The following is a 12,500-nucleotide window of genomic DNA, read 5'->3' as shown; positions in this document are numbered from 1 at the left end:
CTGGAGAGAGAGGGAGAAAGAGAGAGAGAGAGAGAGAGAGACTTGCACAAATTATGAACTTTGACATTTTCTGTTATGATCAGTTAAGTAAGTAATCAGAACATAATCATTTAATTATATTTTCGTATTTTCTTTTCAGCGTGAAAATAATTTTATCGGAGCTGCGGAGCTTGATCTGCTTATCTGTATCTATCCATCTACAGTATATCTATGTATCTGTCTGTCAGTCTGTCTATCGTTTTCATTTTATCTACTTCTCGGTGTCTATCTAGCCTGGTTTATCTATCTTCGCTTGTATATCTATCCACCTAATTATACAGGGTGGTGCAAGAGTAGGTTGACATTTACCATTTATTCCAACACAAAAGGCACACTTTAAGTCTCGTAAGTGTTCAATGTGTCCGCCCTCACCATTGACACATTCCTGGAGTCTGTCAGCCACACTTCGACACAGAGTGATGTACAGGTCCAGGTTGGTGTTGATTTCCTGCCATCCAGTGAGGAGTGAGCGTGATAAACGGACCTCCAATTTTTTCTGTCCCTATTAACCAACGACTCTTTCTTTGCAACACACACCACTTTCCCTCAAATACCTCCTCCCTCCCCCAACCCCGGCCACCTTGTTCTTTCTTCTCTCCATCTCCTTCCAACCACTCCACTTCATATTATAATTAGTCACCGGGATGTATATTCGATTGTTACCTGTTGTTTTGTAGAGGAAGATTGTGAGTTGGAAAAAAATTATTGCTGTATTTACCCCCGTGTAGTCGATAGGCAATAATTCGAAGACCTTTATTTCGTCGGCTGATGAGGTCCCTAACACCTCCTCCTTATTTATTTATTTTTGGATGTGGCTGGGTGATATCCATTTGTATGTTTTTTATCCAGAGTATAGCGATATTGTAAGGGTTTAAGGGAGAAAGAACAGTAAGGTGTAATAAGCTAAATAAATCGCTTAGGAAAAGGTGTTAGGGAGCTTCCTTAACTGACAAGGATACCGAACCAAGTCTTCCTCAGCCTCCATCATACACTTACCTCTTCAGTCTTAGCCTTCATTCACTCCTCATGGCCTTAGCACCTTAGAAGAAAAAGGAAGAAAGCAAATAGAAAAAAATATTGCTTAGTACTGAGAGTGGAGGCTGTTTCTAAATCCTTCACTGTGAGGATTATGTCTCCAGAAATAATTAATATAGTCGGGCGGTACCAAGAATTATAAATGAATAAATGAATAAATAATAACGTTATTGTTGTAAGGGAATGATCGTCAGGTGATTTGGGTAGTTACAAGAAATATATAAATGTTGGTATTGCCATTGTTTGTTTTGACGTGTAATCGCGAGTGTGTTTGTGTTTGCTTCAGGTGTTTGTGTTTTGTGTCTGCTTGTTCCTGTGTGCATATAACTTCTTGGGTTTGGATTTGTGTGTTAGAGTGCGCATGAGTGTGCATTTCATTATGTGTACGTTTGTGTGTGGGCGACTTATGTTTCCCTGTGTGTGTGTGTGTGTGTGTGTGTGTGTGTGTGTGTGTGTGTGTGTGTGTGTGTATGAATGTGTGTGTGTGTGTGTGTGTGTGTGTGTGTATGAGTGTGTGCAGTGTGTGCGTGTTTGCGTGCTTGTATACGGGCCCAGTGAATTAACAGGGGACTGTATTTTAGGTCTTGGGCGTCTATGAGCCTAAGTAAATTGGCATCGTTATTTAAGTGAGTCATTCCGCCCTTAATTGCTATCATTTAACTCCCCGTAATCTACATTCATTAAGGCGCCAGGCCGAGGGAACCAATAGCAAGCCCTCGAGCCCATTCCCGAGATGAATTCGGATTGGTGGACGCTCAGCCAATCAGCGTCCGTCTCCATACTGCCGGAACACCTCAAGTCGGAGCCCAAGATTTAACCCTGATTGGTGCCTTATAGGGGGATTTGGGAGGGATTAATTGGAGGAGATGGAAGCGCAGGGATGTATTCTAAGTTGGGTGGCCTTGGGGATTTCGTAATATCTCTTCCTTTACGGTTTATTCTCTATATTACGTCTCTATATCCTCGTTATCTCGATGCTAAAATGATGTAAATACCACACTCCGGAATATTAACGTGCAGTATAAAAATAAATCGCTAAGGAAATGGTACTACTGAGTTTCTAATGTCACCTATACTACAATGGAATGTTAAGGTACAGTGTGGAAAATAAAGCGCTAAGGAAGAAGTGCTACGGAGGGCGTCTAACCAATCAGCGTTCGTCAGCATACTGACCGAACCAGGAAGCCTCAAGACAGACCTCAATATTTAACCCTGATTGGTTCGTGATGGAGGGATTTATGGCGATATCATGGGCTGTGATTAAAGCGTTGTGTTTTTATTTTCGAGATGTCCTCGTTTGGACCTGTAAAAACTGTATATTTATGAGAGAAATTGTGGAAGTGTGCTTGGAAATTTTAGGTTTGAAAAATAGATGCAGTTTGTAAACTAATGCAGTTTATAATCTGATTAATGCTGAACACTGCTTAATAATCCCAACATGATCCAGAATATCGTCAGTATTAGTAGTGTCCAATAATTTTTTCGAAGAGAGAGTAACTGCAGATGTGACAAAACCAACAGCCTTCGTATCTTGATTTCACAGCCCCGGGAATTATTCAGATGAAGATGTTACACCCACATATGGAAATTAGGTTTATTGAGAAGATGCAACAGTATCGGCCAGACTTCGGCGCACTCCAGGCATGAATAGAGACGGAATATACTGTATGTGTGTATATTCGGTATAGCGAAGTGTGTGTGTGTGTGTGTGTGTGTGTGTGTGTGTGTGTGTGTGTGAGAGAGAGAGAGAGAGAGAGAGAGAGAGAGAGAGAGAGAGAGAGAGAGAGAGAGAAATGGAGATGAGGTAAGGAAGGTACGGGAGGGGGGAGTGGTGAGGGTGGATATAGGAAAGGGGAAGGGGAAAGAAGTGGAAAGGAGGGAAGTGAACTGAGGGATGAACTGGAGGGAGGGAGGAGGTGTTTGATTTTCTTCTCTCAGCCTCCTTCGGAAAACAGGAAGACTTATTTCTGATCTCCCGCCGTCAGGATTGTCCCTCTGTTGTCCTTGATATTTTTGTCTGGAGTCGGATAATGGAAGAGCGACCGGACAATAGAGCCATTATAGACAAGTGAAGGCGACGATGCGTGTTTGTTATTGTCGCGGCGTGTTGGTCCTGCACGTAACCCAGGAAATACAACTCCCGATTTCCCGCCGTCCTGATTGTTTCTCATGCTGTCGATAAAAATGCTGACAGAGACGAGGAAATATGAAGTGCATCAAAACAGTATAGTAATCAGAAATAAGTGACTCTTTGATGGGTGTTTTGTTGTTTTTGCTTCAGTTTGGCACGCTTTGAAAATCAGGAAGTATTTAAGGCTGATTTCGTGGTGCCCACACTGTGTTTCTTACGGTCGATAAACCTGCGGGCGACGACGCGGAAATCTGAAGAGCGTCAAAACAATAGAGTCATCGGGAATAAGTGAAGGCTGTGATGCGTGTGTTTGTTATTGTCCCGGCGAGTTGGCCCTTCCCCTCACCAGCTCGCCTCCGCATTGTGCTCGCCGAAATCAAAATAGTCTGATTTCCTGGCATACTGATTGTTGCTGGCAGAGGCGATATATATATTTTTTTCGGAAATCTGAAGAGCTGTTGGACAATAGAATCACCTGAAACAAGTGAAGGCAGCGTTGCGTGTTTTTCGTCCCGGTCGTTCCCCTCACCACTGCGTCCCCCCCCCCCCTTCTGTTCCCTCCTAAATCAAAGTTGGTTTGATTTCCGGCCTTCGTAATTGTCTCCTCTTATGATGGACAATTTTTGCAGATACTCGTCGGAAATCAAGAAGCATTGGTTTGAATTCCTGTGTTCTGATTCTTTATCTTATGGTCGAGGGAAGAATGAGGAGCGTCAAAACAGCAGAGCCAACAGTAACAAGTGAAGGGGGGATGCGTGTTTTTCTCCAGGTGAGTTGGGCTGCCTTGAAAAATAGGAAAATAATAGCTCTGATTGTTCCTAGTAACTTGTTCGTTAACTTGCAGCCGTTGAGAAAAACAAAAGCTTCAAAATAATACAAACACCAAAGACAAATGACGGCGGCGATGCGTGTTTGTTTTTCCAGCTGGGTTTTGGTGTCTAGGAAATCAGGGAAAGCGTCTATCTGATCCCCCTTCGTCCTGATTGTGTCTCTGATGGGGAAGTATTGTCTGGTATTGCCTGATTGTGGGCCGGGGAGAGATCTGAGTGGAGCCGGGAGATCACATGAGATGGTGTGGGGGTGGACGGATTCTGGGGGGCCGTGGGGTAGGTAGGGACGCCAGGGGTGGTTAATGAGAATCCGGATGTCTGCTGGTTAATTATGGTTTCGGGGGAGTATTCTGCGGTTAATAATAGCTGTTAGAAGGGTTAATTAATGCTTTTGACGTATTCCATATCAGTTTTTGCAGCCACAAGATTATTGACAGGAAACATTTTGGTAGTTGTCTGCGGTTAATGATATTTATTGAAAGATTTAATTGATTATTTTGACGTGCTTTATATCAATTCTTGCTACTATTAGATGATTTTTCTCAGTTTAGGGGGCATTTTTCGGACTAGAGGGGTTAGATACAGCCTTCAGTAACCCCTTTACTACTAGGGGGCTTTTCTAGAACTTAACCCAAATCGTCTGGCAGCAACAAGAATAAATTACGAGAGATGTCATCGTGGTAAAGAGGTTAACTAAGGTTGGCACGACTCACGGTTCATCACCTGTTATGGGTAATGGTATTTTGGGGGGTTAATTCTGCCCAATCAGCTGTGACGGAACACTTTAGTCTGTCTGTTACACCGATTATAAGTTCAGGCTTGTGACAATTTGATTCATACACCTGACACGAATAGGTGACTCACATACCTGGTTGACACACTGTACTTTCACGCCTAACTTGAATATTTGTCTTGCACCTGACTCATACGTCTGATTCACACACCTGACTCACATCTGATACACACACACACACACACACACACACACACACACACACACACACACACACACACACACACACACACACACACACACACACCTGACTCAGACATGACATTCACACCTGACTCATCCCAGACTCGCACCTGACACACACCTTATTAGCGGCCGACTCTCACACCTGACCTACACACCTGATAACACCAGATTTTATACACCTTACTCTCTCTCTCTCTCTCACACACACACACACACACACACACACACACACACACACACACACACACACACACACACACACACACACACACACACACACACACACACACACACACACACACACACACACACTGTCCCCGTCCCTTTATGAGCCGGAATAGTTATGCCCGAATACTTCTGACGTTTATTACAGCTGCACCTCGGTTATTACAGAGTCCAATAATGCTTGTTAAATATCCCGCCCAGTTCAGACGGGGTGGGGGAGGGGGTGTTGGAATTGGTGTTATTGCTGTATGTTAATGACTGGGTGTAATTAACCTTGGAATTGCTGTCATTTGAGGGGATTTTTTTCGCGGGAGTTTGTTTGTGTGCTTTTTTTCGGTTAATTTCTGGGAGGACTGGGTGGTTGTGTGTGTGTGTGTGTGTGTGTGTGTGTGTGTGTGTGTGTGTGTTGTATAGTTTAGGTGTGTGTGTGTTGGAATGTGGAGTTGCAATCAGTAGTCCCTTTATATCATCTCGCTCTTTTGTCAAACCCTAATGAAGTCTTGCTAAGCTAAGTAGTGCAAATAATGAAGGTGGAATTATTGGATCGGTAGTTACGAACCCCGCACATGTAAACGAATTATTGTCCGCGACTGTACGTATATAGTTCTCTGTCTCCTTCTGTCTGTCTGTGTGCCTGCCTGTCTTTTTGCCTCTCTCTTTCTCTGTCTATCTGTCTGTCTCTGTAAAGGGTTTGTTGACGGCAACTTCACGTGGCTGATTTTCTGTCTATCTGTCTGTTTGTCCGACTGTCTGAATGTGAAGGGACTGTTGATGGCAGTTTTAGCTGTCTGATTGTCTCGGTCTGTCTGCCTGTCAGTGTGTATAGGAACTGCTGATGGGGACAGTACATATGTGGCTGTCTGTGCCTGTCTGTCTGCTGTCTGCCTGTCTGTATATGTGTAAAAGAAGTGTAGACATTAACTTCACATATGTGGTTGTGTGTGTGTGTGTGTGCCATGTAATTGAAACCCTTTGTATCCCCCTCCCCCCCCCCAGCTTTTGAAATCATAGGGCTGCGTGTATTGTCCTGTAAAACCAGAAACATTAATGCTTTCAAAGGTTGTATTGTGAGGGTATGAATTTTTCCGATATGACGGTGAAGTAATTGGCATGCCGTGTTGGGGTGTAGCTTTGATCGTGTGCACTGTGTTCCTGTTTTATTTTTCTTTTCTATTGTATTGGCCTTTGTTTTGGGTGTTTGTTGTCTGTGTGTGTGTGTGTGTGTGTGTGTGTGTGTGTGTGTGTGTGTGTGTGTGTGTGTGTGTGTGTGTGTGTGTTTTATTTTTTGGCTCTGATATGTTTTTTTTTTCCTCTTTGTTTAACCTTTTCACTTCATTGACTTAAAAAAAAAGTCTTGTTGCTGTTGACAAGGCTCCTACAAGTGGTGGCACTGTGTACCTTAGGTGGAGGGAAGTACCTGTGGCGTCCACCCAACAACCGAACCTCCCCACATTTCCCTGCGCCTCGCTATGCGTAAAGACCCTAGTCCAAGTCTGGTGAGGCGCTGTCTACTAAAAGGGGGCGCTGGTTCCATACACGGTGTATGTAATGCACTGTGCCTGTGGGACGGTCCCACAAATGCAGTTGCCTGCCTGTAGTCGACGGGTCTGTTTATTAAGGTAGACCGGGATTAAGCAACAACAAGAAGAATTTTTTTCCTCGTACCGCCAGACGGTTGTATTTAACCTGAGGACAAACTTCTGGTACTGAAGGAATCAGTGAAGACTATAATTATGCAATTACTCTAGTTCTAGATATCTCTCCTAAGCTAAATAAAATGGTATGGTAGCAGCAAAAATGTCAAACACAAAAGCATTCCATCTGTGCGAAGTGATGAAACTTATAAAGCTTCCGTGTATCATTGGCTGAACCCCGACATGTAAATGCTTTCATGGGTTATATTAGAATTTTTCTAATGTGACGGTGAAGTACGGTAGCCTAATTAGTTTGTTGTGTTTTGATCCGGTACACTGTAATTATTTTTTTTTCCATTTGTTATTGTTTCTAATAGACTAATTGTTGCTTGAATTTTGTTCTTTTTTTTTGGGGGGGGGGGGCTTGGGGAAGTTTGTTAAAGGTATACATTTAATCCTTTTTTTACCATATTTTTGAGGGTACTGGTAATATGGTTTGGGGGTATAATATTGGATGTTATTTAAGAGTCATTACGCAGTATTTAAGGGTAATTTTGACTCATTATGCAGCACTTGTAGTATATTTTCTCAAGCGGTTTATATCAACTGTGGTGGAATAAGAATCTGACAATATTTTTTTTTCTATAGTAAGTTTATATTGTTTAACAGACCACGTGCAGTTGATAGGCAGTAATTTAAACATTCATCTTCTTCCCCAGGTGGTGTTTGCCAGTGTTGGTGGTATAGGACACTGGTATATTTAAGCTGGTATATGATTCTGGTATACTTTTCAAGAGTAGCCTAGTAATGTATCTTCTCTTGAGTGATTTTGTGTTGTTTAAAAGTAATTCCAAGTCGTTATGTATTACTTAAAGCCATAGTTTTTTTTTCTCCAGATGGTGTATGCCAGAAGGGTGGTATATGACACTGGTATATTATAAAAAAAATAGTAATTTGTCATTCAAGAGTAATTCTGGTGTGTGTGTGTGTGTGTGTGTGTGTGTGTGTGTGTGTGTGTGTGTGTTTACAGGAGACGAACAGAAGGAAAAAAAAATGTTTAAAACTCAATACACCAGATCACAGACGTCGTCCATTCATTACAAAATAAATAAATAAACAGATAAATAAATAACAGTTGAACTAGAACTGCTGTAGGTTGAATTTCGGGGGGAAACTGATCTGGGGAAGCGAATTTAAGTGAATCCAGGCGTCATTACGTCATTGTTTACGTCATTACTTACGTCATACTATTTTTTTCAGGCGGTGTATGCCAGCAGTAGTGGTATATGACACTGGCCTATGCACCCGAGAGGAGGATGACCCCGCCCATGCCGTACTCTTCTTCCGCCCACGCCACACGCCCACACACGCCCGCGTCTCCCTGGCCGGGCAGCTGGCGGGCGTGTACCACTTCTGCAGACACGCCTTCGCCACGCCCACAGCAGTCAGGACCAGGCACGCACATGTGGCGCTCAGGGACTATGGCAGATTCGTACTGGTGAGTTGAGACAGACAGAGGACAGACAGACATTGACAGAGACAGTCAGATAGACAGACAGACAGTGAATGTTTTGTGTTGGTGAACTTTCAGGGTGATGAAATATAACGAAGCGTTGAGAGAGAGAGAGAGAGAGAGAGAATTCTGACGCGTTGATAGAAAGATGGAGTGCGAGTAAGCGTATACGGTACTTGTAAAGACCTTTTTTATATATATTATATAGCTGAGAACAATAATTTGCCTAATATTTCACCTCTACTCCTCGCATTTCCCATGCTGGCTAATATCACCAAACTGAGAGTGGCTTGGTATGTTTCTCTGAGCATAAATAATTCTCTGTTATATGGCACATCAGAGAGAAACTGACGGACATGCCGCGTGAGTTATATACTGTAAGTACATGCAGTGGAATAGTACGCGAAATATTGTTCCCGGCTGTATGTATCTTATTTATGCAAAAGTATGGAATTATATTCATGTTTCATAGTTTGTATAGGCATTACACTTCTATATTCGGTATTTCTAGCTATGTATGTGTTGTGCATGCCTATAAATCATACATTAATTATTCGGTGTAGGCCTACCTGTGAAGTATATGAATATTGTTTTAAGCGTGATGTTTATGAAAAAATGGTGGAAATGATTTTTCAGTTTTTAAAGACAACAAAAAATCGTAAATCTGTTTTATTTTCGTTTATAGTCATATGTTTTACAGTGAATGAATGGACAGAACGCACATTTATCGTAGCTCTTTGTTGGTTGCTTCTCCTACTTTTATGTATTCCAGTTCATATCATATTCTTCTCACCCTTTTGCAATACCTGTACTGGGGAATGTATTTGGAATGAGAATGATAATGATTTGTAATTATTTACTATTCACATAAACACGAGTACTATTGTTTAATCTGTTAACCGCACCTTGATTGACATTATGTTTATTAATGTATTTATAGTTTGTCTGTGCATTTATTGAGTTTATATAATCATTTAGTTAGTATAATTTACAGCCAAATCACACCATATAAACAACTTGCGTGAACTCGTAACCCCAAGCCTTTTCAGTCGCGTATTATTTATATTATTATCTATTCAAATGCCTTATTTATTTATTTATTTTTTTACCGACAGCTCAGATCAGAGGAGCACCATTGTTTGTGCTCGTAACCCGCAGCCTGATCAATAGTGTTTAGGTTCGTGATGGCAGAGGTAAACAAAGGGGCGTGTCCTGAGCTGGCAATATGTCGGCCTAGCGGGGATTATCCGAGGGCCAGTTGGTTTTTCATTGTCCCCCAAGTTTACAAGATGAGAGAGTAGGGGAGGAGAGATGGGGAGGAAAGGGAAGGGGTGGAGAGAGGGAGAGATAAGATGAGGGGTTGGAGAGAGTGGAGGAGGGAGGAAATAAGAGAGAAAGGAGAGGGGATGAGGTGGTGAAGAATGGAGGAAGAAGGGGGATGTTAGATGAAGGATGGGGGAGAAAATGAGTTTATGGGGAAAGGGAGTGAAATGGTTAAGGAGAGGGGGGATAAACGGAGGGAAATAATACGGGGAAGGAAGGGAGAGGGAATGAGAAGGTGACAGTAGGACGAAGAATGAGGGGGATTGAGAGAAGAACGAAGAATAAGTGCGATGTTAGAAGAAGAAGAAAAGAATTGAGAAGGGTGGAAGAAAGGTGAGATTGTGTGTGTGTGCATGAGAGAGAGAGAGAGAGAGAGAGAGAGAGAGAGAGAGAGAGAGAGAGAGGGAGAGAGAGAGAGAGAATCAGGAAGGAGATAAGACAGAGGAAATGAAGAGGAAGAGAAATGTTAATGAAAGAAGGGTCGAGAGAGAGAGAGAGACAGACAGACACAGAGAGTGGGGGGGAGGATGACAGAGAAACTGGAGAGTAGTAAAAACTGTTATGGGAAACGAGAATTAGAAGTGGCTAAAACAGTATTCGACAGAAATTAGAAGAGGAAAATTGATAACTAAAAAGAAGAAAGGAAAAAAGAGCAAAGATAAGGGAGAAAGCTGAACCAGATAGAAAGAGATATGTGACACAGATATTGTCATGATCTCCCTCAGTATTTTTGCAATGTGTGTGTGTGTGTGTGTGTGTGTGTGTGTGTGTGTGTGTGTGTGAGAGAGAGAGAGACACACACACACACACACACACACACACACACACACACACACACACAGATGAAAATACCGATTCATTACTCTGATTAATGGTGGTGTTGATGATAGTCTGGACTGAGGGCGGTGAGTGGGTGTGCTATAGGCGGGTGTAGGTGGGTGTAATTAGGTGTGAGTAGGTGTAGGATGATAGTCTGGACTGAGAGCGGTGAGTGGGTGTATTATAGGCGGGTGTAGGTGGGTTTAGTTAGGTGTGGGTAGGTGTAGGCTAGGTGGGTGTAGGAGGGTCTGCGTGGATGTAGATGGGTGTGGGTGGGAGTAGGTGAGATTTAGATGGATATAGGTGGATGTAGACGGGTGTGGATGAGTCTGTGTCGTGGGTACATGGATATGAGTGGATGTACATGGTTCGATGATGTAGGTAAGTAAGTGGAGAGCGATGGAGTTGAATGGGTGATGTAGGTGGGTGTAGGTGAATTAATGGGGAACTTCTGGTGGGTGTAGAATTAAATATATGAACGCGAGTGAACTGAAATGAGCCGTTTGGGTGGATGCAGGTGGATAAGTGGTGTAGGGGAGTGGGTAGCAATTCTGGTGCAGTGTGTGTTTTAACAGAATTCACAACTTTTCCAACAGCCCACTACCACACCATACAGCATCCTTATTGTTGTCAAGATACCGAACTGCATAGGGTTCCTCAGCCTCGGGAAATGTGGCTGACAAACAATATCTTAATAGAGCTTATGATCCATGCAAAGAAGTTCCATCTGTTGGCGCGCAGTGAAAACACAGACTCATTTCAGGCGGACCCATAAAACCTTCTCCCTCTTCCCATAAAACCTAAGCGGAGCGCCTTTGTGTGGAGGCCAAGAAACATAAAAAGAAAAAAAAATGTATATTATCATCTTACGGCATCAATAATAATATAAAAAAAAAATTATCATGGTGAAAAGAGTAAATGTTGAAAGTTGTCGGAAAATCAGGTTTTACTTTACCAACGGTTAATATCACTTGTATCACCCTCACCCCCACCTCCTCCAGATGCTGTGCCTTTTATTATACTGCTGCCACTGCTGAAGATTTATCATTATTATTATTATTTTTTTTTTTTACAGTTTAGACGAACAGGATACCGAATTATGCGTGTGGTGAACCAAGATTTCGAAGGCTTGGATGATGTGTGAATGGTTGTGAGGCGCATTTCATTTGGCATGGTGTTTTATAGTTTCTCCATTTGTTTGCTTTCTCTTTCTTTGCATTTGGATCCTACCTCACATAATCTCTTAGGTGAGGATTAAGGCTGAATGAGGTTTTATTTATGATCACACCCTGTCGGTTCATACCAAGGCAAGATAGCTGCTGATATAGGCCTACACAAGTATACCCATTACAACACTTCAGCTTTGTCATGCATTACTCTTAACTACAGAAACTCCTTCCCGCATTAACACTTTGCCAGCAAGATGTACCTCATAGATTATTAGGGTACACTTAAGGTGATTTTGATGAAGAAATACTCGAACTAAATTTATTAGAACAAGTTTCCGTTAATATCACGTGTATGGTACCTTACTACTTTTATGATACCTTATTTCCCCCCCTCCCCCTCAGATGGTGTGCGGGCGTGGGGGCGCGTGGGCGGTGGGTCGGCTGACTGAGATCACAAGACTGCTGGACTCCGCCACAGGGGGCCTCCAACACCTGTGGCACACCTGTTCACTCGACCACTCGCGCTTTACGCACAGGTAAGGTCATAAGTACTGAATTGGTTGGTAGAATCGGCAGTACCTTCATCATTGTTTCCATCTCTGTCTTTGTATTCACTTCTATCTTTGATTTTTGTATTTATTTATTTATGTTCATCATCATCGTCTTCCTCTTCCTCTTCACCATCGTTTTCATCATCATCATCATCATCGTCTTCATCATTTTCTCTCCCTCCCTCCTCTCCCTCCTATGCCGTTGGAGTTACGAGGCGGCTTCCACCAGACGTTGGCTGATGGTGTCGCCCG

At 42.7% G+C, this 12,500-nt stretch overlaps 1 protein-coding gene across 1 annotated transcript in view; it reads left to right on the top strand.

The window, feature by feature from the left end:
* HPS4 (Hermansky-Pudlak syndrome 4 protein) overlaps window positions 1-12,500 on the top strand; it is a 77,895-nt gene that overhangs the window by 51,616 nt on the left and 13,779 nt on the right. Inside the window, exons 3-4 of the mRNA XM_080279463.1 lie at window positions 8,134-8,371; window positions 12,100-12,233. Coding sequence (XP_080135589.1) covers window positions 8,134-8,371; window positions 12,100-12,233 — 372 coding nt within the window. The remainder of the gene's footprint in view (window positions 1-8,133; window positions 8,372-12,099; window positions 12,234-12,500) is intronic.

This window comes from Coenobita brevimanus, chromosome 78 (genome assembly GCF_032717465.1).
Source record: "Coenobita brevimanus isolate Jiangsu-jjx chromosome 78, ASM3271746v2, whole genome shotgun sequence".
Classification (NCBI taxonomy): Eukaryota; Metazoa; Arthropoda; class Malacostraca; order Decapoda; family Coenobitidae; genus Coenobita; species Coenobita brevimanus.
Note: the sequence above shows the minus strand (reverse complement) of the source record. Positions and strands in the feature narration are given on the sequence as shown.